The sequence below is a fragment of the Corvus cornix genome, chromosome 1 (assembly GCF_000738735.6).
Source record: "Corvus cornix cornix isolate S_Up_H32 chromosome 1, ASM73873v5, whole genome shotgun sequence".
NCBI classification, from domain to species: Eukaryota; Metazoa; Chordata; class Aves; order Passeriformes; family Corvidae; genus Corvus; species Corvus cornix.
This window is the reverse complement of record NC_046332.1, coordinates 77,068,646-77,094,147: the sequence shown is the minus strand read 5'-3', so window position 1 is coordinate 77,094,147 and position 25,502 is coordinate 77,068,646. Positions and strand designations below refer to the sequence as shown.

The 25,502-nt window shown below is 40.4% G+C and overlaps 1 protein-coding gene across 2 annotated transcripts in view; it reads right to left on the bottom strand.

Annotated features, from left to right (window-relative positions):
* HS6ST3 (heparan sulfate 6-O-sulfotransferase 3) overlaps positions 1–18,947 on the bottom strand; it is a 293,145-nt gene extending 274,198 nt beyond the window's left edge. For both annotated transcript variants that reach the window (XR_005602784.1, XM_010394661.3), the window contains exon 1: positions 18,090–18,947. Coding sequence is in view for 1 of the 2 variants with exons in the window: in XM_010394661.3 (XP_010392963.2) it covers positions 18,090–18,622 (533 nt within the window). In the remaining variant the exon portion in view is untranslated. The remainder of the gene's footprint in view (positions 1–18,089) is intronic.
* Positions 18,948–25,502: the final 6,555 nt, after the last annotated feature.

Below are 25,502 nucleotides of genomic sequence, written 5' to 3'. Positions count from 1 at the left end.
CATTAATGAAGGCAGTACATCCACTGCAGTGGAGAAAAGGAAATAAAGCAAGGGATTCCTCACCTGAGTTCCTAGGAAACACAAGGAAGCCCTGTACTATCACTGCAGCTCTGAAGCTGCTTGTCCACCTGCCCCTCCTTTGCTGCTGTTCTCCCCGCAGGCAGTTCAGCTTGAGAGGCACCCAGTACCAAATAATACTTGAACAATACTATTAACTCCTGTGTCTTGAGAAAGGGGGTAAAGAAGTACCTTGGTCCTTTCTCCCCACTCTCTTCTTCACACTTGGCAGCCAGTCACTGTTAAATAAGAAAATAATAATCTACTCTGATTTTAATAGGGCCAAAATCAGCCTTGACCTACTTTCAACACAAAAAAAACTGAATGAGGTGTCATTTGCTTAAATTTCTTCCTACGCACTTCCAAAATATTAAGGACATTTTTTGTAACAAGTTCTTCTCCACAATACACTTCTTACCTCTTCTCTCTAAAATACATCCACACATATATGTAAGAACAACATAGAGGGTACAAAGGAATATGAGTTGACATAATTGGAATAAAAGACCACCATGACTGCTCAAAGTTACAAAGGAAAAAAAGAAGGTCACTTAATAGCTGTAAAGAATGTGAAGTCACTGTCATTGGGGGAATACTGAGAGTAAACAAACACTATTTTCCTGTGTGTAACTGATATAAATGGTCGAGTACAAGCCTCTGTGGCAAGCATTCAGGAAAACAGAAGTATGGCAAATCCATACTTAATATTATGCTAAAAAGACACAAATTCATGTTCATCCTTTACAGAATTTGGTATTTTCACTATTTCGTGAGGTTACATTTTACAGGACACCATAAAACTCAGTTCATAAAATGGCATGTGACAAAGACTAAACCAGCAGTTTTCAGGAATGAGATGGAAGATAAGAAAGGAGACATCTTCCCTAAATACTGAGCAGTCAGCCATTGAAAATATAGTAAAGAAGCACACATGTGACAGATAGGGACAGATGGCAAGTAGGGAAGCTACAGGGCAGCTAAGACTGACAGTGTTCTTGACAGCTTCAGAAAGCAGAACCACAGTCAAGCATCAAAAGGGGACTGAGTAAGGATAATTTCCCAGGGACTCTGAGGAAAAATCTCAATACAGAAAATGCAGATTGTCTCAAGCTGGGCAACCACTGAGAGGGAAGAATGAACAGGGCTTGAAAGAAGGACTAAGGAAAAGCCAACACACTTGAATGACATGTGAAGCAAGCAGTAATTTGTTTTCCAGCCTTGTAACTGACTCTCCTTCACCCTGAGGTTTTCCTTGGTTTACCTGGTCAGACTTGTTGTATTTGTTCTAATAAAGTCTTTACATTCAGGGATTGAAAAGTTCAGTCTCTATGCTCGATATAAAAATGGAGATGTGGGTGCATATAGGAAGTAATTCCTACTAAATGCACTGTCTGATTCAGGGTCCTAAGTTGTATTTCTAAAGAAAAAAAAAAAAAATCTGTCATTTTTTAAAAAGCCTTGTAGTCGAAGATTTAAAATTACATTTTCAAGAGCCAGTGTGGTTTATCTTAAAAATGCCAAATGAAGGTAAAGGATTTCTTTGCTTTATACATATTTAAGAACTCACAGGTAGTATTTCTAAGCAACACTACCATATGTACCTGTGCTAACAGCTGTACCACTAAATAAAAAGCTGTCACAATTTGCAGATTCAGAACTTCAGCTGAAAGGGATTTACCATAGCAGATGTATCTAAGCACATCTTTTTATGTGCAAGTACTTTTCATACCGACATCTCATCAAGCCAAAAATGCCTTTTCATTATGGAAAGGATTAAAAGGTGCATATACATGCAGCTCACAGAAACTTCACACAAAGTTTACTGTACTCCACGATGATTATTTTGATTCAATGGATTTATAATCCATCTACTGCAGTGCAAGTGTCTGCATGAGTCTGAGTTTGAGTGCTATATGGGCAATTATGACAAGAAACTTGAAGATGATGTGACAAACCAAGTACCTGTAAAGGCACGAAAAAATTGGAGCATGCAGAAACTTCTTGTCTCCTTCCCTCAAGAGTTTGCCATTTATTCAAGAAAGTTACAAGGATTTCACTTCTATTATACATAAACTGTTACTCTATCAATGATTCTTAAAATGAGCACTGTACTACAAGGAGTCCTTTAATGTACAAGTTTTGGATAGGCAACTGCTAAGAGTTCAAGGATTGGAGTTATTTCCAAAACCAGGAAAAATATACTAGGCCCACCTGTTGTGAGTTTTAAAAGCTGGCAAGAGCAGTTCCAACAGTCTCCATTCCACTACACTGCCAAGCTAGAGATGTCTTTCTGTTTCTCCTCCACTCAATTTCAGTTCTAAAAGGCCCCAGTCTCTCAGAAATACCCACAAGCCTTATCTCCATTTGCTCGGATTCTACCATTGCAATCCACTTAAGGTTACAACACAGTGCATCCCACGTCCTTTTTTTTCCAACCTTTTTTTTCCCTTTTTTCCTTTTTTGTGTCCTCCCTCACACAATCCTAAAATAAAAGGCCATCTCCTCTATGCCTTCCAAATCCTTTAATTCCCACATCAAATTCAGAACTCCTGTCTTGAAGTTTCCCATATTTCTAGCCACGTCATTATTCTTAAATGCTTTTTCTCCCAACTTCTCCTAAATTAGGTATGTCTGATGGTATCTTCTTCAAGTTTGTCACACTTTTCTAATCTTCCAAGTCATAATAAAGAAATATGCCAACAAACAAACCAACCATTTGTCACCCCAGGGTTCAATCTCCTAAGACTGAATTTCACTTAGGTTCTGGACTATCAAGTCTAATATCCTGGTTTCAGTGTACAATACAAACACTTAAAGCCTCACTGCCAGCAATACCAAAAAAAACCCAAAAACAAACCAAAAAACCCCAAACAACAACAAGAGTTAAAGTTTCAGCAGCAGGACAAACAACACTCAGCTCAGATATGAATTTTTTTTTTTACAACCCAGACTAAGCTCCATATTGAAAAGCCCCAATGAGACCCATGGCTTACTACCATTGCTGCACAAGCAGAGATAAAAACTAGTTAGTTTACAGCATGAATTTCTGCACAACTTTCAGTTATATCTTTGCAACACATTGTCTTAAAGCATGAACAGTGACTGAGAGCATTTTACTGTTGGAGAAGTGCATAGGCCATTAATCAGTTCTGATAAAATGGAAAAAAAAGGCTAAGCCTGCTCTAATAGTTTTTCAGTAACAAGATACTACTGCTGAACTTCTCATTTAAGAGATTCTTCTCACAAAAGCATTTCAGATCTAGAAGACTAATCTTAAGCATTGCAAAAAAAAGTGCGTAAGATCTAAGATTAAATTTTTAGTTCTTCATTTGGAATCTTTTCCTAAGACTGTGACCGGCAAAAGGTTTGAGAGCAGAAAAAAACCACACAAAGATAAACATGGTTACCATTTTTATCTGAAGCAGACTACAACCACTCAACTTCCCTTACAGACATGTTTTTTGACCCCTTTCCAGTTCCTACAACACTATTCAGGCATGATTTTCTATTGCATAAGCCACGTGGGCCTCCCACTGTGATGTACTAGGCACCTATCTGCTAATTCTAGTTCCTGTAATAGTTTCTCCTAGTTTTCCCATTGCAGAGGCTAAGCTTATTGTTAAGTAGTGGAGTCTTTAAAAATTACTTTCAAATTGTTCAAATACCAAGTCTTAAGCAGAGGGTCGCATCTACATTTACTAGTTTGGTTGCTTAATTCCTGAGCTCCTTTCAATACCATTTAGTTCTGGAAACTGGCACCTTTAAATACCATCTGGTTTATGTCTCTCTTTTTTCATCCCTCCTTTATCTTTTTAAGCTTGTTTCATAATTGCTTCTACCAACACTTCAATTTGAAGAGAGATCCTTTGATACATCCTTCATAATGAAAGGCTCTAGTTCAGAACTTCTTCAACCTCAAAAATGAACTTGGATACAAGAGGTAAGACAACAGCTTCTTTTTTGGTAGAGCTTTATTTCCAGAGGATAGAAGGAGAGATCATCTACTAGCCCTGTGCATTCTCCAGTGGGCTTCTTGTTTACAGTGTGTTTCAAAAAGATTAATTTTATACCTCCTGCAAATTGTTCCTCCAACATCTTTCTTAGCTGAATGTATGCATTCTGTCAGAATTTATGAACCTTTGCATTTTGCTCTTGCAGGCAAAACTTAACTTTTAAAAAATGGTGAAAACTGCTTTGTATAACCACCTCTTATCCTGCTGTTTAACTATGCCATGCCAGTTCCTTTTTGGACTTACTATCTTTGATGGGCACATGCATTTCCTCCAACACTCCCACATGGCAGCTTTAAGTAGTTCCCATGCCACTTAAAAGGATTTTAATTTTATAAATTGTCTTTAATATGCTTTTTAAGTAATTTTCTTTAAAAAACAAAACCCCCAAAGCAGGGGATTTTCAGAGATGGAAGTAGATGACCCTCCAAGAGATGTAAATACATTTTACAGAACGGCAGTAACACTTGGAACCAGACCCTGCACACAATGGTCAGAAGGACATACGAAACTGCTTCTCCCTCTTCTGCAGACTAACTGCTCCATGAAGTACTCACTAACTGTGTCTACCAATTTAGTCTCCACATCAGTCATTGCTGCAGCCACTGCCACTGCCATGCAGGCACCAGGCTGGCCAGGGAGCAGTACAGCTAGGAGATTAGAAGAGAATGAAAGGGCTCCAAAGAGAAAGAAGGGGAGAAGAGAACAACCACATAATAAAGTCAGCTTGTGTACATTTACACACCACATTGCTCATGGAGCTCCAGGACTTGGAATAATGTTTATGATTTTTCATGAGCTGCTGTTTCTCTTTTTAACCCATGATTACAGAGAAATTAGAATTCAGATACAAGATGTGAATTCAAGAAGTTGAAGGCAAACAAATCTCTATTAAAAGATAATGAGAAAGCATAAGCTAACTGCTTAAAATTAGCTCCCAAAAATTTGAAACTAAAATTTGACTACTGAGGTTGAACAAGCCACTGCAGAGCCAATACACCTGCTGAAAATTGGCTTGAGAGAGCTGTGTGCATTCCTGTGTCTTGTTGCAAACAGATGTTCTATCTGGATTTCCCTGCATATTGCTTCTCTCATGAAATTCCTTTTTCCTCCGTTTAACCCAGAGGTATCTCCCACTCTACTTGCACCTAAGTTCTCCTCTTTACTTCATATATTTCTAGCCCCATCACACCATCACCTTTTCTCCCCAGGTTACAGAAGCATTAACACCTTCCTCCTTTGCCTCTGTGGCAGGGGGACAAAGCCAGGACCTATCTGCCTTCCTTCACCTGCCAGGAAGGACTCCCCCGCTCCTGCCTCAGGATGAAACTGGTGTCTCGCACTGCAGAGCTGGGTTTCAGTACTGCCATCAGACAGTTAATGGTAAAACACAGTATTTTTCTGCCAACACCATCAACACTAATCTTAAGTACCTTCTTCTCCAAGTCATTGTAAAAGTAAAAGACTGAGGCATGTGCTATTGAGACAACTTGCAATTGTTTAATAGTTTTTCCTAGGACAAACTGAACACAAATCAAAGGGAAGCAATTATAAAAGCCCTCTAAGCAGTAGCTTAAGGGAAAAGACAGAAACACAAGAGTTACACAAAAATGCATCTTTTCTATCCCCAGTCTTTTCAGGTAGGGGGAAAGACAGTTATTTTTTCTTATCTGTTTCTGTGTACTGCTAGGAACAGAGAGAACAATAAAACAAAGAATTTAGGATAGATTAAACTGGTCAGTTCTAGTAGCTCTTGCAAAGCCAGACAGCTAAAAGCCCCTTTGAACTTCGACACAGCAGACAAGCTCAAGAGCCGATTCAAGCCTGCAGCTTGCCGAACATGCTGAGCAGAGAGGAGCACTACTCCAACCAGCTCATTCTGTATGCAAAGCAAGCAGGTACAATGCAAAGGGGATGTGAGTCATGCAAGAAAAACACATAAAACAAAGGCAAAAGAGCTGGCAAGATAGAAAGAACAGCAATGTGGGAGAGTGGGCACATCAGGCTGCTGAGAAGGTAAATCAGGAGTGTAGAACGTAACCTGAATAATATAAGAAATAGTATGTGTCTTTACAGAAAGAAAAGATAAAAATAAAAAAGACATTGTGAAAAAGAAATCTTTCATCTTCTACATGTCCTTTTAAGCTCTTCTGTTATCCATATATATAGTACAAAGTGAAAATCCTCTAGGCATATAGTAATAAATTTACCTCCTGAAAGGATACACACGCAACTTGCAATTTGGCTTAAAATATCAATGCAACTCAAATGACCTTCTTGCTAGGAAGACTTCCCAATTCTTTGGGAATTTTGGTTGCGTTTATGTTTAATATTTTCATTGAAACTACCTGATAATGGTCTGGAATACAAGTAGCAGAGCATGAAACAAGAATGATAAACTTCTAGCATCCCCACTGCTCTCCTAATCAAAGCCACAGTTCTGTGTGGCCACACTTAGGCTTCCCAATCAACCTGTAAGTCAGATGCAGTCCATCAGTTTTCCTATTGCTCAATTGCAAGGCCCAGCAGCCATTTAGATGGCTGGTACTGACCCATATCACAGTGGGATTCTTTATCCCATTTTCAGATATCTGGCAATTTAATCAGATTGAAAAGAGGTATAGCCTGATAAAAGAATCTGCATGAGTCAGAGGCAGGGCTGCAAAACTCAACATACATTTACATGGTCCTGGAGAGCAAAACAAAGACTTTGCTGAAGAGGGAAATGTGTTAGAGAGGGCCTGAGCTGTTTAGGAAAAGGAATTTCGGTTACTCCTTTCATTTAGGCAGCTTAATTCTCTGTTTGGAGGAAATAATCTCAATGAGTGTTTCAGGCTTTAAAAGCTTGACAAAAAGGCATGACCACTTTAACACAGTTGAGCTGAAGCTTGTGACACAAGTCTGTCTTGAAAATGGGAACCTTAAAACTTCAAATGTTAAGCAGTAAAAAATAAAGATACACACACTAATTATTTGACATCACATCATCTGATTTTTTTTCTGCTTGGCACTTTAAAGCTTTCATAAACCACCTTAAATAAATGTAAAATTCTTTGTCTGTATATTTGCTGCTTTTTTTTCTGGATTCTGTATTTGCCTACAGAAGCTTTGAAACTTGCACAATAAAATCTTACATATATTGAAAGTTCAATCCAGTAACTCAGGGGAAAAAAGGCAAAACAGTTACAGTCTTTCATTACAAACTCTGGGAAGTTATCTCATGTTAATACATCAGAAAGTTTTACAGTATCTTTTAACTGTGAACAGTTTAATAACATTAGCACTGTAGATGGAAGTCAGAGCTCTGAAGAATACCATCTGCAATACGAATGTGGAAACTATAAAAATGTTAGCTTTCTGGATAAAAATAATTCAAATAGAAATGGTTGACTCAACATACCCTGAAATGAAAAAAAAAAATTTAAAAAGATAAATATGTGACTGCCTCTTATTTACTGAACTGCTACTCTATTTTACATACTAAACTCAATTTAATAAGAAAAAGTGTACCCTCCCTGGCACCAGAGAAACATACCATCCCATTCTTACAGGAAATGTAAAAAGGAACATATTTTTGCAATACATGCTCAAGGCCAACTTTACACTGGATGTCACAGAAGTATCACAGCCCATTTAAAAAGTTATTGCTGTAATAAGTTGTTCCTTTCAACAAGCTAATGTCATGTTCACAGTGAAAAAAAAATGATTGCACATATCCTTCATTTATTTAATAATTATAGCTTCTGAGCCTGTTCCAGGAATTCTCAAATAAAGGAATAAGGAGCAGTTAAAATACTTACTTCAACATCTTCTGATGTTGCAGCATCTTCTCCATTGTAATCTTTCTTCCCAATTTCCATAAATAAGAACCAAACCACATGTTTGGCTTCAAGAAGGATTAAAGAAGCTACAGGCTGGTGAGTCTCATCTCCATCCCTGGAAAGGCGATTGAGCGAACTTCCCTGGAGCAGTTAATGTTGTTTGGATTGACATCAGCAAGGATTTTACCATGGTCTCCCACTGTGTTATTTGAGGCATGCTGGTGAGACACGGGTACTATACAAAATCCAACTGGTGCCTGATAACTTGTGGTGTCACTCAAGAAGTGGCAGTGATGCCAATGCTGTTTAAAACTCTCTATTAATGACCTGGATGGTGGAACAGAGTCTGGTCTCAGCGGGTTCAGGGGTAACCCCACATTGGAGAAAGAGATCAACACTCCAGAGAGCAGTGCTTCTATTTCAAACAACTTCAAGAGGCAAGAGAACTGTGTTGATGGGAAACTCGTGAAGATCAATAATGGTAAGTGGTTTACTGTGAGAGTGGTGGGACAGAGAAGCTGTGGACACCCTACCTCTGAAAGTGTTCATGGCCAGGTTGGATGGGGCTTTGAACAACCTGCTCTAGTGGAAGGTGTCCCTGCCCACGGCAGGCAGATTGGAGCTGGATGATCTTTGATATCCCTTCCAACCCAAACCATTCAATGGCTCCATGATTCTAAATAAAAATAAAAACTTGCTCCTGAGGTGAAATAACACACAAGACAGGCTGGGCATGCAGCGGCTAGGACACAGCTCTGCAGAAATAGATATGGGGCTGCGGGTGGACGCTGCTGAACAACAGCCAACAAGGCACCCTTTGGAAGTGAAGCAGGCTAACCAAGTATTGAGCTTTGTTGGCAGGAGCTATACTAAGCAGGCTGGGGGAAGTGATTTCCCCTCACTCCACCTTTCAGCGCTGGTAAGACAGCATCTGGATTGATGTGTCTGATTTTGAGTTCACCAATAAAAGGCAGACCTTGGTACAGTGGGAACAGGATGATCAAGGGGCTGGGACATATAATACATAAAGAGCAGCCAAGTGAGGCTTGCTCAGTCTGGGGACAAGGCAGCAATCAGGCAGACCTCATTACCCTATTCGATTTTCAGGTGGGAGTAAATAGAAAAGTCGTAACCTGACTCCTTTAGGATGTACACAGCAATAAGACAGGAAGAAACAAACACAATCTGGAAAATGGAACATTTCTGCTAGCTGAGATGAAAAGCTCTTTTCCCACGAGGGTGGCCAAACACTGCAAGAAGTTGCTCAGGGACCCTGTGGCACCACCATCCCTAGAGTTACTCAAAATTTCCAGGCACAGCCTAGAACAACCTACTCCAGCTAGACTGACTTTTAAGCAGGGGTTTGAGCTAAATGACTGCCAGAGGTCCCTTCCTACGTAATACTATAATAAATCCAAATGACTTGTAGTAGAAAACAACATAAAATATTTCATTAAGTTGCTCTTCTCATCGGAACCTTGTTAAGTCAGCAACAGAAGTGATATAGCTTTAGCCTGACAGAGGCGTTTCTGGCATGAAAACAAAGGTTTTGCAATTATAGAAGTTATTCATCACTCACATTGAGAACTTCTTGGAAAATAATGGTCCTACTCCTATCACTAAAAATTAAAAGTCTAGTTAAAGGCTGAAACAACACCTGACAACTCTGGTATTAGGGATTTACACTGCTGGAGCTAAAGATGCTTAATTTACTATTTGGCTCTCTTATTACAACACTTATCTAACTTGAGAAAACCTATACCAGAAAAATAAAATACCTATATAGAATAGGAGCTCAAACTAGCTAGTACTTGAAATTTTTCATTACCTCTGTATCTTTCTCTTTCAGCAAGTATAAAAGGAACATATGGAGAGCTTTAAACCCTAAACCATTTGTATTTGGAAAAAAAATAACTTTCAAATTGCGTAATTTTGATCCTTCCTTGACCTCGCAAGACTGCAGTTACTGCTGCCCCCTGCTCTCTCCTGCTCTCTTCCAGACTTCACTCTCACTTGAGGCTCACAGCTTATACCTACACTGCTTCTTCTCATTCTCCTCTTCCTCAGAGGAGCCCCTCAAGCAGACACCATCAGTTGCTATTCCATCTATCCCCACATTCTCAGATAGAGTCTGTGTGCAAAGATACATGGAATTAAAGCCAAAAATTCCAAGTAGACACTTTTAAGTGTGAAAATACACAAACACTGAGATACAAATGTATTTGCTACTTAAACAAAAGCCAGTTCACAAATCAAATGTAAATCTCTAAGTCAGCAAGCTCTTTACATTGGTATCATTAGAATTTAGATGAGAATTTTTTTTAATTTGTATTTTTTATTAGTGCTTTGTGAGGCACTTTATTTCACTGACCTCACCTTCAAGTTAATTTATTTGCAGAAAGTGAGTGGTCTCAGAGATGTCAGCTCCTCCACATACATCCTGAAGGGACCATTTCTTCCAGTATCAAAGAGCAGCATGTGGCAAGACTTCTCATCAACATCAAGTTACTTCATAGAATGGGAAGTATACTCTCAAGTCAATTATGAATATCATGGTTTGCTCCACCCTTTGGAAACGGAAGTTGCATCTGCTCATTGCTTTCCCCATCCCAACATTATTCTTCATATGGCATTCAAAGTTTATCCACTGCTATGCCAGTAAGTTTGGCATCTCTATCAGTTTGTAAACCCTCAGAGCCACAGTCCACCCTGCATGACCCTGTCACTTTCACAACTGACATATAACTGCATCAATGAAACACTTCTAATGTGTCTGAAAACCACATTTATATCAACCATTTTCTAACAGATTACCAATTATTAAAGAAAAAAAAGAGGGTTAAGACATTAAGTTTAAATACCGTTTTTTCTAAGATGACTTTAAGCTGTGGACCACACTCCAGATCTTTGCAGAAGTATACATATGACCACCCAAGTGTAAGCTTCATAGCAGAATCAAAATCCTAGTAGGTCCTATCCTTACAAGAACCCATTTTATACCTTTTCAGTCAATACATACTGAGATCTCAAGCATCGATCATGTAACAGACCATAAGTACTTCAAGAGTTACTGATTTTGCTACTCCAGCATTTTCTCTGAAAGAAGATTAATGCCATCTTGAACAAAATCCCAAAATACTTCTGTTAAGTTTTTCTCCTTAAAATAGCAGTTGTTTCAGGGCTGAATAATTGGAACCTAGCGGCTGTCCAAATGAGACTCTTAATTCATGCAATTAGCCTCCTACACAGTGCTTAAAACCTTGCTCAGCAATAATAGAACTTTTAAGGGACTTAAACTTACCTTCTGAGGCAACTGGGAACATTAAGACATCCAATGTAGCATAGAAATTTGAGTTATAAATACTTCCAGAGAATAGGCAGCAAGCTGAATGCAATACTAAAAATATTAAAGAATACAGGCTTTTCCTTGCTCTCATTGGGTCTCATTCTGCACAAACAGCAGCAGTCTTTACATTATATATATGCTCAATTCACTGCCATGGCTTCACCAAACTCTGAGAGGAGATGCTTTATTCTTGCTGACTTAGAATTTAAGACATTGAAAACTGTCAACACACCTGAAGGGAGAAACCATTCAGTTCAACCAGATCTTTACTTTCCATCCAGCTTCTCTGTGATCTCTAGAGCTGAGCTGGCAGAGATTTTTACTTCTCCTCAAAGAGTTCTCAAAAAAAACTCCACATGCAAGCTTACAATTTCATCCCTATTTTTGCCACTGGCTGGGTCTACAGATCTAATCTCTCTCAGTGCAATGGCATTACACAGCAACTTTTCCCACTCACGAAGTAACCTTTCCCATTCTGCCTCAAACCTACACATATCCTAATGCTGTGTAAGAATTTAAGCAATATCCCACTGAAGAGGATTGGAAACTATTCTAAATTAGGCAGCTGGTTAATCGAAATAAAAAAGCATCATAATGTGAGAAAGTTAAAACAACTGCTGTGTCTTGTAACACTGTACAGCCCTAGGGGATACTCCTGACACTTCCACTCTTTTCTTCTCCCACAGGACTTCTCTGCCTGGCTCCCACACAAAAAAAAGAGAATAGCTCCTGCATTGTACAGAAAACCTTCTTAAGACAGCCTATTTTCCAGAAAGAAATACCCGGAAAAGCCAAATTTGCTTGGATAAATCACTAAATTCTCTTCTAGACCATCAGAATTGCAGTTCAGGTGACCATTTTCGTAACATGAACCTTCCTGGCTCAAAACTTACTCAGTTCCAGTTCTCCATAAATTACAATGATGGATGGATAAGAACTGTCCGTTCCCATTTGAAATAGTGCTGACCACTCTTTTATCGTTGCTGGCAATTAACAGTAAACATGAGTTCTAGTCATTTTTTGTAGGCAACCTGCTGAGATTTATAGCAGTAGCTTCAAAATTCTGAAGAAAAGACTTATCTTTGGGTGAAAGATTTTTCAGGGTTGTGACAACCTTGATGCAGAAAAGTTCTGGCACATCAGTCATTTGTCTGCTGTTCTGACAGGGGAAACCTCACAGGTGACACATACAGCACAAAATGTAGTTAAGGATAGTTGCTAGTTGTTGCCACAAGTTCTAGACATGTTATCTTTAAACAAATGTAAGAAAAGATTAGGAGACAGCATTACCATCTCAATCAATTTGGATCAAATCAGCCTAATTTCCCTCTAAAATACAGTAATTTACTTCAAATAGAAACATTAGAAAAGAAATGCTTTTCAAAAAAAAAGGATGACTTCAGGCAACACCTCCAATTAGTCCCAAAAGCCAAAAAAAAAAACAGTCTAGAAAAGAAAATATGATGTGGCAAGGGCAGAACTCCCTGGAAAGCAATTCTGAGCGATATCAAACAAAAGATTTATTACAAAAGGATTGCATTATATTCAATGTTTTCATCAACAATATGGATGCTGAATATAAACCCATTTTTACTAAATGGGCCAATGATGAAAAGCTAGGAAGGACAAAAAACTTAAATCAATTTTCCAAATGAAAGAAATTGACAGAAGGAGAATGAAATCCACTGGGGATAAGCACGAAACTCCTACAAAAAGACAATGGAAAGTATAAGTAATAGTCTTCAAGAAAATTAATAACGTCTAAATCCCAAGCTGACAGTCAATGTCAGGCAACTGCAAAATGGTAAATAATCAGTGAAGTGTACAACCACAAGCACAACTTTCAGAATAAGCCAAGTAATCTTTTCTGGTCCATTTTGTACTACACTCAAGAGACTAAATACTGTACTCCCACTGAAACACCACTTTTCAAGGAAACAACTGACACAAACCCGAAGAGTAGGCCATTCTTCGTGTTCCTCCAATAAAACCAGAGCGAATTGGATTTGGTTACTATTTAAGCAGGGAAGGTTGAAAGAGGCTTCCTAAGAACCAAAGTACCCAGAAGGCTATTGCAGAGAAAACGGGATCAATTTGTTCTCAGGTTCTCAAAAGACAGCAGATGCAATGGGCTTAAAACTGAAGTTAATGAGATTCACACTAAGCACTTTGGGAAGACACCACCACTTTTCAATTTTAGGGACAATGGAACCCTCAAGCAGATTACACTGGAGACAGTTAAGGAAGTAAAAAACCCACAGTCAGCAGCCGGACCACAGGAAATTGTTTAGTCCCTGTTGTTCCTTATATTTATTAAAAAAACTATACAGAGTTTACTGGCTCCAACACTCAATTCAGTAGAAGATACTAAGGTACAATAGAGAACTTGTGGGGTTTTTTTCAGTTTAAACATTTGTGACTTTTTATTCTCTTCTCTCCACTATCTTCAGCATAGCCTTATTTTTCGATTAACACTCATATTTTTGTGATGATCAGTTACCACGGCTGCAAAGATCAGTCTGTCTTATGTTCTGTTATTGCTAAAAAAACACACAATAGACAAAAAAGGGAATGCAAAAGAAGGAAAAGGAATCCTACTAATATTTTCTATTCAATTCTCCCCATTCCAGGACTCATGGGTTTACTGTTGATTTACACTTCCAAAGAAAAATGTAGGACACGGTAAGTTGAACAGGACAAGGAAATAGAGAATATAATGGAAGCAAATTAATGAAAATCAATAGTTTTTAAGACTAAACTGCATTGACAATAAAGCTTATGGGGTTTACATAACTCAAATGATCTCAGTTTCACATTAGAAAATTAGACAACACCTTCAATACAGTGCTCTTTCAAGTGTGTAGTTTAAAAGATCACCTTCCTAGTTTAATCAAACTTCAAATAAACAATAATGAATAATTATTAATTATATTGCCGGCACCATCAGCAAGGGATAAAATGCGCCTTGATCAGGACTTCTCAGGTTCTCTCAAGCCCTCCTCCATAGAGCAGAGAGGCAAAGCAAACCCTACCTCACACACCAAGAATTATCTGGTAACCTAACAGAGGCAGACAATCAGCTTGGACAATGTCTCTGCAATATAAGATGTGGAACTCTTCTTCTCTAGTTTTAGACACAAAGTCCCAATTCAGAATTCTAGTCTTCCCTTGTTATCAGTGAATGGAAGAACTGGCCATCCAGAAGACAATTCAGCAGGTCTCAGGTATGTCTGAGACCCTTCAAAGGGCTGCCTGTGTCATTCTGTTTCTCCCCACTGTCTACAGAGGCAGCCTAAAGTCACTCAGACTTCACACCAACTCTTCCCTGGCATCCCAGGTTAGGCATTTCTCTTCCCATTCTTTCCTCAAGCAGTGTTGGGCTAAGATTCCACAGGCCAGCTTCTTGGCACCTCTGAAGGAAAGCCCAGCTCCAGAGATGGAGCTGAACACAAGCATCACCAACTTCAATGGCATCCAGAGAGGGCAATGCAAACATTTAAAAGACTGTTTCTTTAAAAAAAATTTTTTTAAATTAAAAAAAAAAATTTGAAAGGCACTATCCAGATAACAACTTCTGTAAAAGTGAAAGCTACACATTAGTATGAAAGGGTAATAGCCTGGCCCTGTAAACACTTAAACAGGTATTTTAGCAGAAAAATCTCATGTCCTGAAAATGAAAATGTATGCAAATGTTTGAAGAAATAAAGGCTACAGTTTTTGTCTTGGTTTGGTTGTTTCTTAAAGTAATGTAATTCAAAACAATTACTTTGCTTTCTAACAAAAGAGTAGTCCTACAACTTCACAGTAGCATCCAATACGTTAATAACAAACAACTTTTCACACTGAAGTACCTAAGGTGGAACAAAGCACTCCATACCATTAAGTCACACAGAGGTAAAAGTCCATGCTGGCACTTGGGCTTAAAGAAGCTCAGATTTCTGGAGCACAGCATCAGTTTCTGCCCCATGTTCCTTCTTGGGTCCTGAGACTTCAAAACTCCAACATTTGAACGAGGAAAAACTTAGACAAATTGTCTTCAAAACCCTAATGTGATTTAAAAACACTGTCCCTGAAAGACAAAGACTGAGGAGAGGTTGTACTTCACAGATCTTCTAGGACCTTTAGCACCATCATCCACTCCCTCCTCTCCCTACCAGCTAGCCCCTTCCCCCACTAATTCTAATTATAGTTTCATCATGAAATCTTCTGAAGACCTGTGTTAAAAGGTAGGACTTAATCTAACTCATACTATTACTAGCCCTCCAAGAAACAAATTTTCAGAATATGAAGATATACACTATAAATCCTTTATTCCCTCTATGCAATAAAAAAATAGACCATGTATACAGGGATCTGAAAGAAGGTATTATATTAATACCTGCTACGTGGAGAAACAAAGAAACAAAAAAAAAGGAAACACACTTAACATCTTCATTGCATCAAATATATGGCACAGGAGATCAAACACCTTAGTACCAAATTCATAAGAGAGTTCGTCCTGCTGGCCACAAAGAAAATCCACTGCCAGGTATTTAACCAATTTAGTCTAATTTTCTGACACCATAGCTGGAAGGCAGAAGAGAAAAGCTGAGCTATTCAAGGAAGTCTAGTGCTTCAAATACATTCAGAAGCTTTAAAGGAAGACTTTAAAATATTCAGTACACTTTACGTTAGATTCATATGCTAGTTTCTTGCCTATTTTAGGCATACAGTCTCCTCAATTCTCCATTCACATATTAAAAAAAGACTTAGATGCATGCTTCTAATAGTACAGCAAAGTAGTTTGGGCTTGATTCCAATTTCACCAGGAGCAAAGACATTCACAGCAGAGATAATTCATACTTCAGGGTTATTTGATTCTTTTTACAGCTCCTTGAGAAGCTGAAGTCAAACTACATGATTTTAATGACAAAACAAAGGGAAAAAAGTAAAGGTGTCTCCTAGCACAGGATAAAATACAAGAACGAACAAGTATTAAAACGATGCAATAAATAATTATTCACAGCGCTTTCCTCATTTATGTAAAGACAAACCAAGAAGTGCAACGTTACACTAGCCAAATTATTCACTAATTAAACAAAAAGCAGCAAGCAAAAAAATTCAGAAAACAGTATTCAGCTATAATGGAGAAGTATCACATCTTTCTTCAATCAAAGTAATTACTAACTATGTACTGAATAACCGCAATGACTAGCTGTGTAGTTCAGCTTGAAGTTTTAAATTTACCTAATACCATAATGGTTTTATGTAATAGTACTGAAGCCACTACTCCAGTTTTATTGCCCATTGGTAATCTTTGAATTGAACTTAAATTGAATTTAGCACTCAGTTGTTTACCTACTAATATTCTTCGTGAGAGAGAAAAAGTGGACTCCACTAGCAGATTACGTATTTTCAGACATTTTTACAAGTATTACTCTTCCTCCTCCCCTCCCTTTTACATTACAAGTTTCTTGAATATTCCTTAAAGTTCTACAGGTACCACCAAGTTATTTTGTCCTTGAAGATATTCACAGCATTTCTCTTCTATCAGAAAATACATACACTTCCCCTTCAGCTAAATATTTTTCATAAAACGGTGTGAATTACCTTAACAGTATTCTGCAAGTACAGTCCAAGTCCACAACCATCCACAATAAATTCAATTTATCCTGACTGGAGTCTTTCCAAATGCCACTAGTTTTGCTGTATAGGAAGGCCTTTGATGCTCACATCAAATAACCTTCAAATTGTTCAACAACAACAATAATCAACTCTCTTGCCTTGATGAATAAACCCTGTGAAAATGTGCCCATGAATGTCAAGGACTATGCATGTTTTTAAGTGACAAGATACAAACCACAATGTAGGAGGGATTCTACTGAAAATTTAAAGTTTGTGGACTCATAAAATCAAGATGGATACTAAAATGAAAGAATGTAAGGTATGTGCCAAGCTATATCACTTTTGGAAAAGGTATTCTTCCTATATTTTCCTTAATATTTTACAGATGTTGAAGTTACAACAGGCTCTAATGCTAGCCTGAACAATCTGATTGAACGGTACATAAATCAGAACAATGCCCAAAACTTACTGAATCACCTAGAGGTATCTCTCATCAAGAGAGAGCACCCATCTGACAATTTTTCCATGTTTAGAACAGACAAGACCTTTCACAAGACCCAACAAAACCACACTGTAACATGGAGAGAGGCAGCATGCACACAGAATTCCCTTTTCCACTGTCATCAGATCATCAAAGGGACATTTACAGTGCGATTTTTGCCAGCACTGTGTTCCCCGCACAGTGCCTGGCACGCATGGTCTCCCGACTTCCAGCTTGCACAGAGAGCGAGCGGTCATTACAGCATGGGAAGCACAGAACCTGCCTATCTGCCAACAAGAAATGAGGGTGAAAGAGATTTTAAGGGCTTCTGGATATTTCGAACTCCACTAGTTACAACAGTCAGCAGCTGCAACGATCCATCAGATTCTGCAGAGGCACCCTTCTTGCTGCAGAAGAGCGTAGCGATTTGTTAAAAATAAGTTTCGAAAGGACAAATAGGAGAAACTTGCGGGAACACGAGCGGAGTTTCTCTCGCGCTAACCTATACAAAAAGCAGCTGCAGGCGCGCTACATGGAATCAGCACAAATTTGAGGCAAAGCGAAAGCATCACAGGTAACACACCGACAAGAGCCCAAAGTAGAACCTCCCCCGGAACACAAGCCTTGTCCCGCCGTTTGTTTCTTACTGAGGACGGCAGCGGACAATTCTCGCCCAGGTGCCGGGGAGAGGGACCCGCTGCCAGGGCGCCTTCCCACGGCGCTGGGAAAGGTGGGATCTGATTTCGAGCATCTGGAAAGCAGGCACTGACCTGAGGGTGCGGTTGCCGGCGCAGCCGCGGCGCTCCATGGCGGCGGGCACGCAGCTGGTGAGCTCGGTCCAGTCGGCGTGCAGCCCGCAGCTCCAGCCGGTGGAGAAGCGGGAGAAGAGCCAGGTGTCCTTGTCTCCGCCCGGGCGGTGGCAGGCGCACTTCTTCTGCCCGGCCCGGCAGTAGCAGGGCTGCTCCAGGTGGATGTTGCGCACCAGGTGCCGCCCGAAGGTGGTGCCGCCCGTCTTCTGGATGTGGAGGAAGACGATCACGTCGCGGCCCCGCATGTCGAACCGCACCCGCCGGCACAGCTCCCCCCGGGCGAACGGGAACTTGGCCGCCAGCCGCGGCATCGCCACCGCCTCCTCCTCCTCCTCCCGCTCCTCCGGGCCCCCCCCGCGGCGGGCGGCGGAGGCCGGCGGGCGGCGGGGGCAGGCGGCGCCGGGGCAGGCGGGCGACACGTACTGGTAGATGATGAGCAGGAAGAGCAGCGCCAGCAGCGGCGGCAGCAGCCACCTGTTGAAGCGCTCGTCCATGGCGGTGCGCGGGGGCAGCGCGGCGCGGGATCAAGCGCTGCCGGCCGCTGCCGGGGCAGCCGCCCCGCTCGGATCCTGCAGCCGAGGGGTGCCCGGCTCCCTCCCCGACAGCATGGTCCTGGCGGGCGGGCGGCCGCGGCTCGCTCCGCTCAGCCCAGCGCGCCGCGCCGCACCCCGCCGGAGGCGGCCATCCCGCGTTCGCTCCCCGCCGCTGGGGCTAGGCGCCGAGCGCCGTGCCCAGAACGCGCTGCCCGGCGGCGACGGCACAGCTCCGCTCCCGATCCCGCTCCGCCGCAACTCCAGCCCAAACACAGCGCCCGGCTCCCGGCGGGGCGCGCCCCGCCTCCGCCCACCGGCCAATCACGGCCAGGCCGGCCGCCCGAGCAGCCAATGGGCGGGCCCAGCACGCCGGCGCTGCCGCCAATGGGAGAGCGCGGCGGCCCCGGCGGGGGCGGGGGGAGCCGCCCCGCGCTCCCCTCCAGGTATCGGACCGGGACCAGCCGCGCGCGCGGCGGGGGCGGGGGCGGGAGCAGCCAATGAGGAGGCGGGGGCGGGGCGCCAGGCAGCCAATGGGACGGGCCGGCGGCGCAGCCAGGTGAGCGGGGCTCCGTTGGTCTCCTCATTTCCCGTCACTTGCCGTAGGGAACGGGTGTCTGGTGCCGGTCCCGGTTTCGTGCGCGTGATTATAACCCCCAGGTGTTTCATACAAGGAGGTCGGACAACACCGACCACTCCACAGATTAACTAACTAATTGTAGATTAACTGTCCGCGGCGCTGCCGGTTCTTGCGCTCTTCCAAGCACAAAGTCCCAAACGATGAACCCACCTTGCAGAGCACTTTTGTCTCCCCGAGGCAATAACATCGGTTACGCAGCAGCGGCTCCACTAAAATTTCAAAAGGTTACTTTTCAATCCCTCTCATGTATTTACAACAATCCACATCCTGAAACTCTGTGGTTTTCCTTATTGAAAATTAGACTTTTTTTAATATACATTCAAATCTTTAGCCAGCAGATCACACTTAGCTGAGTTTCGCCAAAAAAAAACCCCCACTGTTTTGCCTGCAGTGTGTTTCCCATAACGTTAAAAGCCTGTTACAAACACTTCATATCCAAAACCAAGCCTCATATGGCCCCTGGATTACAATATATTAATATGCAAAGCATTTTGTGTTAGAACTGATTGCACATCTCGCTTATTTAATTACAGAATGCCTTTATTTACTGAGGGATTAATTAGATATCTGACAGTGCTAAAGCAACTTTTTTACTCAACTCTAAAGACAGCTTCACCTCTGCAAGGCTGATAACAGAAAAGCAGTGCCTTCCCATGGGACCACTTAACTTTAGAACTTATAAAAATAGACAAATGTATTTTAAACTGAAGATTTTTATATAGAAACCAAGAGTACTTGGACTTTTTAGGGTAGAGTATCTGCTCCCATTAAAGCTTGCCAGAAATCATAGAAATTACCAGAAAATGGTCTAAACAGAAGGAGCTAAAATTGTAAATGTTGTGAGGTGTCCACAAGAACAGCCTACAACACCCACCTTCAAACATCTACCACACATGCATGCACATGCCCAGCATCCCATAGTAGTGTTATGGTATTACACCAGTAAGTCTGACAGTGGCAAATGTTTGGGTCTTGCCAAAACATGAAAAGAGATGATGCACTTCTACCTTTAGTGAAATCGTATAAGGAAAACGCCATGGGTTACCCGATGAAATTCACCCTTGTACAGCCATGCACCATCCTTTCATCCTTTGGAAGAATTCAGAGTCTGGTGTCAAACAAACCTATTTAGTCTTCTTCCTCTAATGACAAGAGGTGTGCACTCACTGACTCTTACCGAAGTAGAAAACAGCATTTTTGCCTTGAAAAATCATGGTATTCTTTGCCCACACAAGCAGCAGAGCACCCAGCTTCTCTCTGGGGAGACCAGACTCTCTTTTCTGCTTTGGTCACCACTGTGCTCACCTGCCTTCAGACTTCCTGTGCCTCCAAACTGTGGACTTAGTCAGGTTGCCTTTGAATCTCTCTCTTTTACTAGGTGACACAAAGCCGGCCTCAGAGAAGTTTAAATATTTACATGTGTAAGATACAGAAGCATTTTGTTCTCATCTCAGCCTATTCACTACTTAACAAGCAATATGACTAAATCCATTTGAAATAAAATTGCTGCTAAAGGATTTAGGTTCATGCATCTCTTATGCTGCTTTTAGCCTGATACAGAAATGTTATTATAACTTAAGATTTTCTCATTAAATACCAGATTGTTAACACTGTACCTTCATCTCCATGAAAAGGAGCTCAAAACTAAAGTTGCTAAACAAAGAAACCCTCAATTTCAGTAGAATTTTAAATTCTTATTTATTTAAATTTACTCAAGACAGTTACTGATTCATGAAGGCTGGTTAAAAAAAACTTAATGGAATGGATGTACAAGAGAAGTAAAACTATTTATAATGAAGTTTAGCTGAAAAACTTGACATTTAAAGGGTTCTCCTTTTTCTGAAACTAGAAGAAGTTGCTTGCAGTACCACATGAATCAATGTGTTTATGCAGCTTTCAAAGGCAGGCTTTTACTTATGAATTTGAATGCTCTTAAATGACGGTCTGTGGACCACACTTTATGTAGAGTCACATCCCACGGCACAACCAACAACATAGAGTTTTCATTTGGTAGTATTTTATGTTCTCTTTATAGAGGCCCCCGTTACTGTGCAAGTCCCTGTGGGATTAAGTTCTAATAAAATCCTTTAGCTTCCTTGCAAGTCCATGGCTGTAACTCCTTAGCATCAATGAAGCAATGAAAAGGGTAGTTTTGAAAACAGTTGTGTTCCTATTGATTTAATGGGACCATGACTGGGTTCAAAACGAAGCCCTAAAAGTTGCAAACACTGTTCAATTACAACATTTTCCCTTTCAAACATAACTCATCTCTAAATCTCCAATGAGGCTTTAACTACAAGGAAAATCCAAAGTCAGTTACAAGCTAGTTTTGAGATACTCTTACAAAATCAATGTAGTTTCTGTGGATTTCACAGTAAAACAGTCACATGTAAGACTCAGGATTCTCTTATTTTTTACATAATAATTCTCCAAGATCCTATGCTGTCAGCAGATATCTCAAAATTCACCAAGGATTCAAATAAAATAATCCTGAAATGGCCTATTTCTCATGACAATTTCAGGCAGAATACCTTCACCTGCTAAAATTTACATACCAAATCTACCATTTCTACCAGAAACATGCTGACATGTAAAAGTGTGCCCAGAAAAATATGCTAGAATTCCAACACAGTATGTCCCTTCTCCTTGCCAGTTCCCAGGTAACACTCAATAAATTTTCCAAGTTGCTAAAAATAATAATTGGCATACTTACCATTTATTTAAAAGGATAATACAGTATTGGCTAGTTTGAAGCAATGGGCATGTGAAACAATGTCAGTGCCAACATCAAGGTTTGTACAAAATGCATGAGTAAGCAAGTGGTATTATGAAGCACAGGCACAAAAACATGATTTCATTTAGTAATTACCTGTCTGACAAGGTTAACATCTAATAGATCTTTTCATGTAAAACTAAAGTGACACCTACCTCACACTGGTTTCTTTAAATTATTTATCACTGCTTGACCTGAGTTGTTTCAATACTTGTAGCCAGTTGAGATTTCCAATAAACCAATTTTTCATCATGCAGCAAGTTCCAGGTGTTTCCCTTGTCACAAGGATAGAAATTGTTAAATTAATAAATGCATGCTAACTTCAGTCATTTGTCTGGGATTAATTTGTTTCAATGTTTAAAGTATAAACCTCCCTTATTTTTTGCCATATTAAATTCTAGTACATGCTCTTATCAAACCTTCATTTCAAAGGCACACTGAGTGCCATATTCTTCCTTTTGAAACAATTTATGCATCATACTGCCAGCAGTCCTTCTTCTTGTAAAGTTGCAATTCAGCATAAGGCTTGTTACTTTACACTTCTTCTGCTTGCCATTCTTTTTCTGGATGTAATAATTCTATTAAACGTCTGACCGCCTTTAATTTCCTTTACTCAGAATGCAACCACTACAGAAACAATGTTTTCAATCAATGTCTCATACCTGCCAGTCCATATGCAGGAGCTCCTGCAAGTCATTCCTTACATCACATTGCTGCATGTTTTCCTTATGAGAGAAAGGATTAGCTAAATTATGCTTTGAGTAGTCGTAATTCCACCTCTGCAAGACGTTGACCTTGGACAACTGGAACATCATAAACTGCTTCCAACATTCTAGTATTTTTTTGTTTGTTTACAACCATATAACTCCTCATAGAACGAATACAATATCCTTCGATACCTTTCTTAAAGTTAGAATTGTTGGGAAGGTAGTTTCCCAATAAAGGAACATATCTGAAAGCTTTGAGCTACATTTTTTAGATAATGGCAAAATAAGATATTTAAAGGCAGATCTCCTTTCTACCAGGTCAACTTGGTCATCTTTTGTTCTTTTCACTCCTGGTGTTTGCAACGGGGCCATCTAGCAGAACAAAGAATGACCAAATGTTCTAAAGCATGTTTGGGCATGTGCCAACTAGCACTCTCCCAAAAAATTCTTGGATATAATTTGGGAGACAAACCATTCCAGAAAGCATTTCCAGCCAGCACTAAGTGTACAAGATTACAGGTTCAGTGTAGGTCAGACCATGTTATGGTATTTGGCCTCAGTACCCAAGACAGTTCCTGAACATGTTTAATTTACTAGTGGAGAAAACACTGCTGAGCATTTTCAGGTTTCCATTGGATCAAGAAAAATTTGTGTTCACTCTCTTGCCTTTTGTACTTGGCATAACCAAGTTACACTTACAAAACTCAGGTTGAAGTTACAGGGTGTTAACTAGCAAAGAAAATCTCTGGCATGTAAGGCTGCTTATGGGCTTACTACAGCCCAGATAATGGGGTAGCACTCGGGGAGCCTTGCTGGTATCCAGCTATAATTCCAACTGAAACAAGGATGATGCTAAGCAAATTTGCCAAAGGGCTTCTGGCTGCTGTTGCCATTCAAAAGATGTGTGTGGGTTCATGATGCGGCCAGGTAGAGTTGGTGAGTGGGAAGATACTTTGAGTGAAGTTAGAAATTATTGAAAGATGCAATATCAAATGACTAGCAGCAAATGCTGGTCCTGTGCCAAGGCAGAAAGCAAAGAGTATGAAATGCAGGGTGGTTTTTTTGTAATCCCAAACCCCAAACACAGGGTGTTTATGTATGCTATCTGCAACACGAAGGCAGCATGAGGAAAGCATTTCACAGGACACAGGAAATTGCTCTCTCATTTCTGCCCTGTGCATAGAAAAACTTAAGTGTACTCACACACATTCCTTCCAGCCCTCAGCCTTCTGAATCCTGCAATATTTGTGATGCAAACTCTAGAGTATAGAGAAGCTTTTGGCTACTCATTACAGATCAAAGGCATGCCACCTGCACCACATCCACACTTATTTTTCCAAATTTGGGTCCGAATGGAAATGCTTTACAGTCAGTCACTCTGATAATCATAATGTGAAATATATCACTACTGCATTTTCTTATGATGTTTTGGTTTTCCTAGTAAAGAACAGTCTAACAGCATGTGAAAAACTCCCTTGTTTAAAGATAAAGGTGTCCAAGAAGTCAACACCCAAGTTTTCATATTGCAGCTTCCTCTCTGATCAGGAAGATCAATGCACAGAGAGATATGGCTCTTCTGAAATTGGTGCATGCTTCCTTCTGCCTAACAAAAACTAACAAATATCCCTAACAACATTCCCACCAAGACCCCAAAACGGCTCATACAGTAAGGTACAGGAAATGCAAGACTGTGTAATACTGCCACCTGGTGATAAGCGTCACAGAAGCATTTTCTTGCTCCGGGCCTCACACAAAAGCCTTTTGCTTCCTTTCAGGAGCTCTTGATCTGCAAGTTCCCATCAAACGTCACTTATCCAACTATCAGTTTATCTTGAGCACCTCTGCTTGTGCCTAAAAGTTAAATTACTAAGATTTTCAAAGTTTTGCAGGCCATATCTTGCCTTTTCCTTCAAGACAGACGTTTAGATATGCCATGGACAGACATAGCCTATCTTGATCCAAATCTCCATAACAATTTTATGTGAAGTCTAGGAACTTTAGTGTCTTCAGAGAAATAAATCTGAAGTAATATTAGAAATGATCCACTAGACCTTCCCTCTCTCTCTCTTTTTTTTTTTTTTTAAATCTTTTCAATCTTTTGGATGCGATGTAAAAGTAAAAAATAAATAAACACAAACAAACAAAAGGCAAAACCAAAAAGCTCCAATAGAAACAACAAAAAATCTTCCAAGAAGTTTCTCTCTCCAAGACGGAAAAAAAAAAAAAGATTTCTGTAGTACATGATCTCTGAGTCCTTCATCTGATCTCTGTGGGAGACAGGTGAAAAATGAAGGAAAAACATGGCAAATGGTAGATCAGGCTCAACTTCCAGAACTCCTATCTGGCTTTCACAGGTGTCTGCAAGTCTGAACCTTTCTTTTATAACTGACCTCCAACTCCTTAGTGAAAATCACAGCAAGCTGAGAACTGCTATCGCTTTCTGTGTTGCTGCTATTTCATAGAAGACCTTTCTTGGATTCTTTTCAGAAAGCCAACCTGGACACTTTGAAGTTTAAATTCAAGAACTGCACTTTCTTAAGAGAGTGCTATGAGAATTTTTAGAACAATTCAGTCCTCTTCTTTGGGGATTTTTCTTAACTCTTTCTTATTTAACTATCATTCTGTAAGCACCTAAAGGCATGTAATCAGTGGTTCCTCCCTAACATACAGCCATACAAAGATTTAATGTTTTCTCTTTGTGTATTAATAATATATAGGAATGGT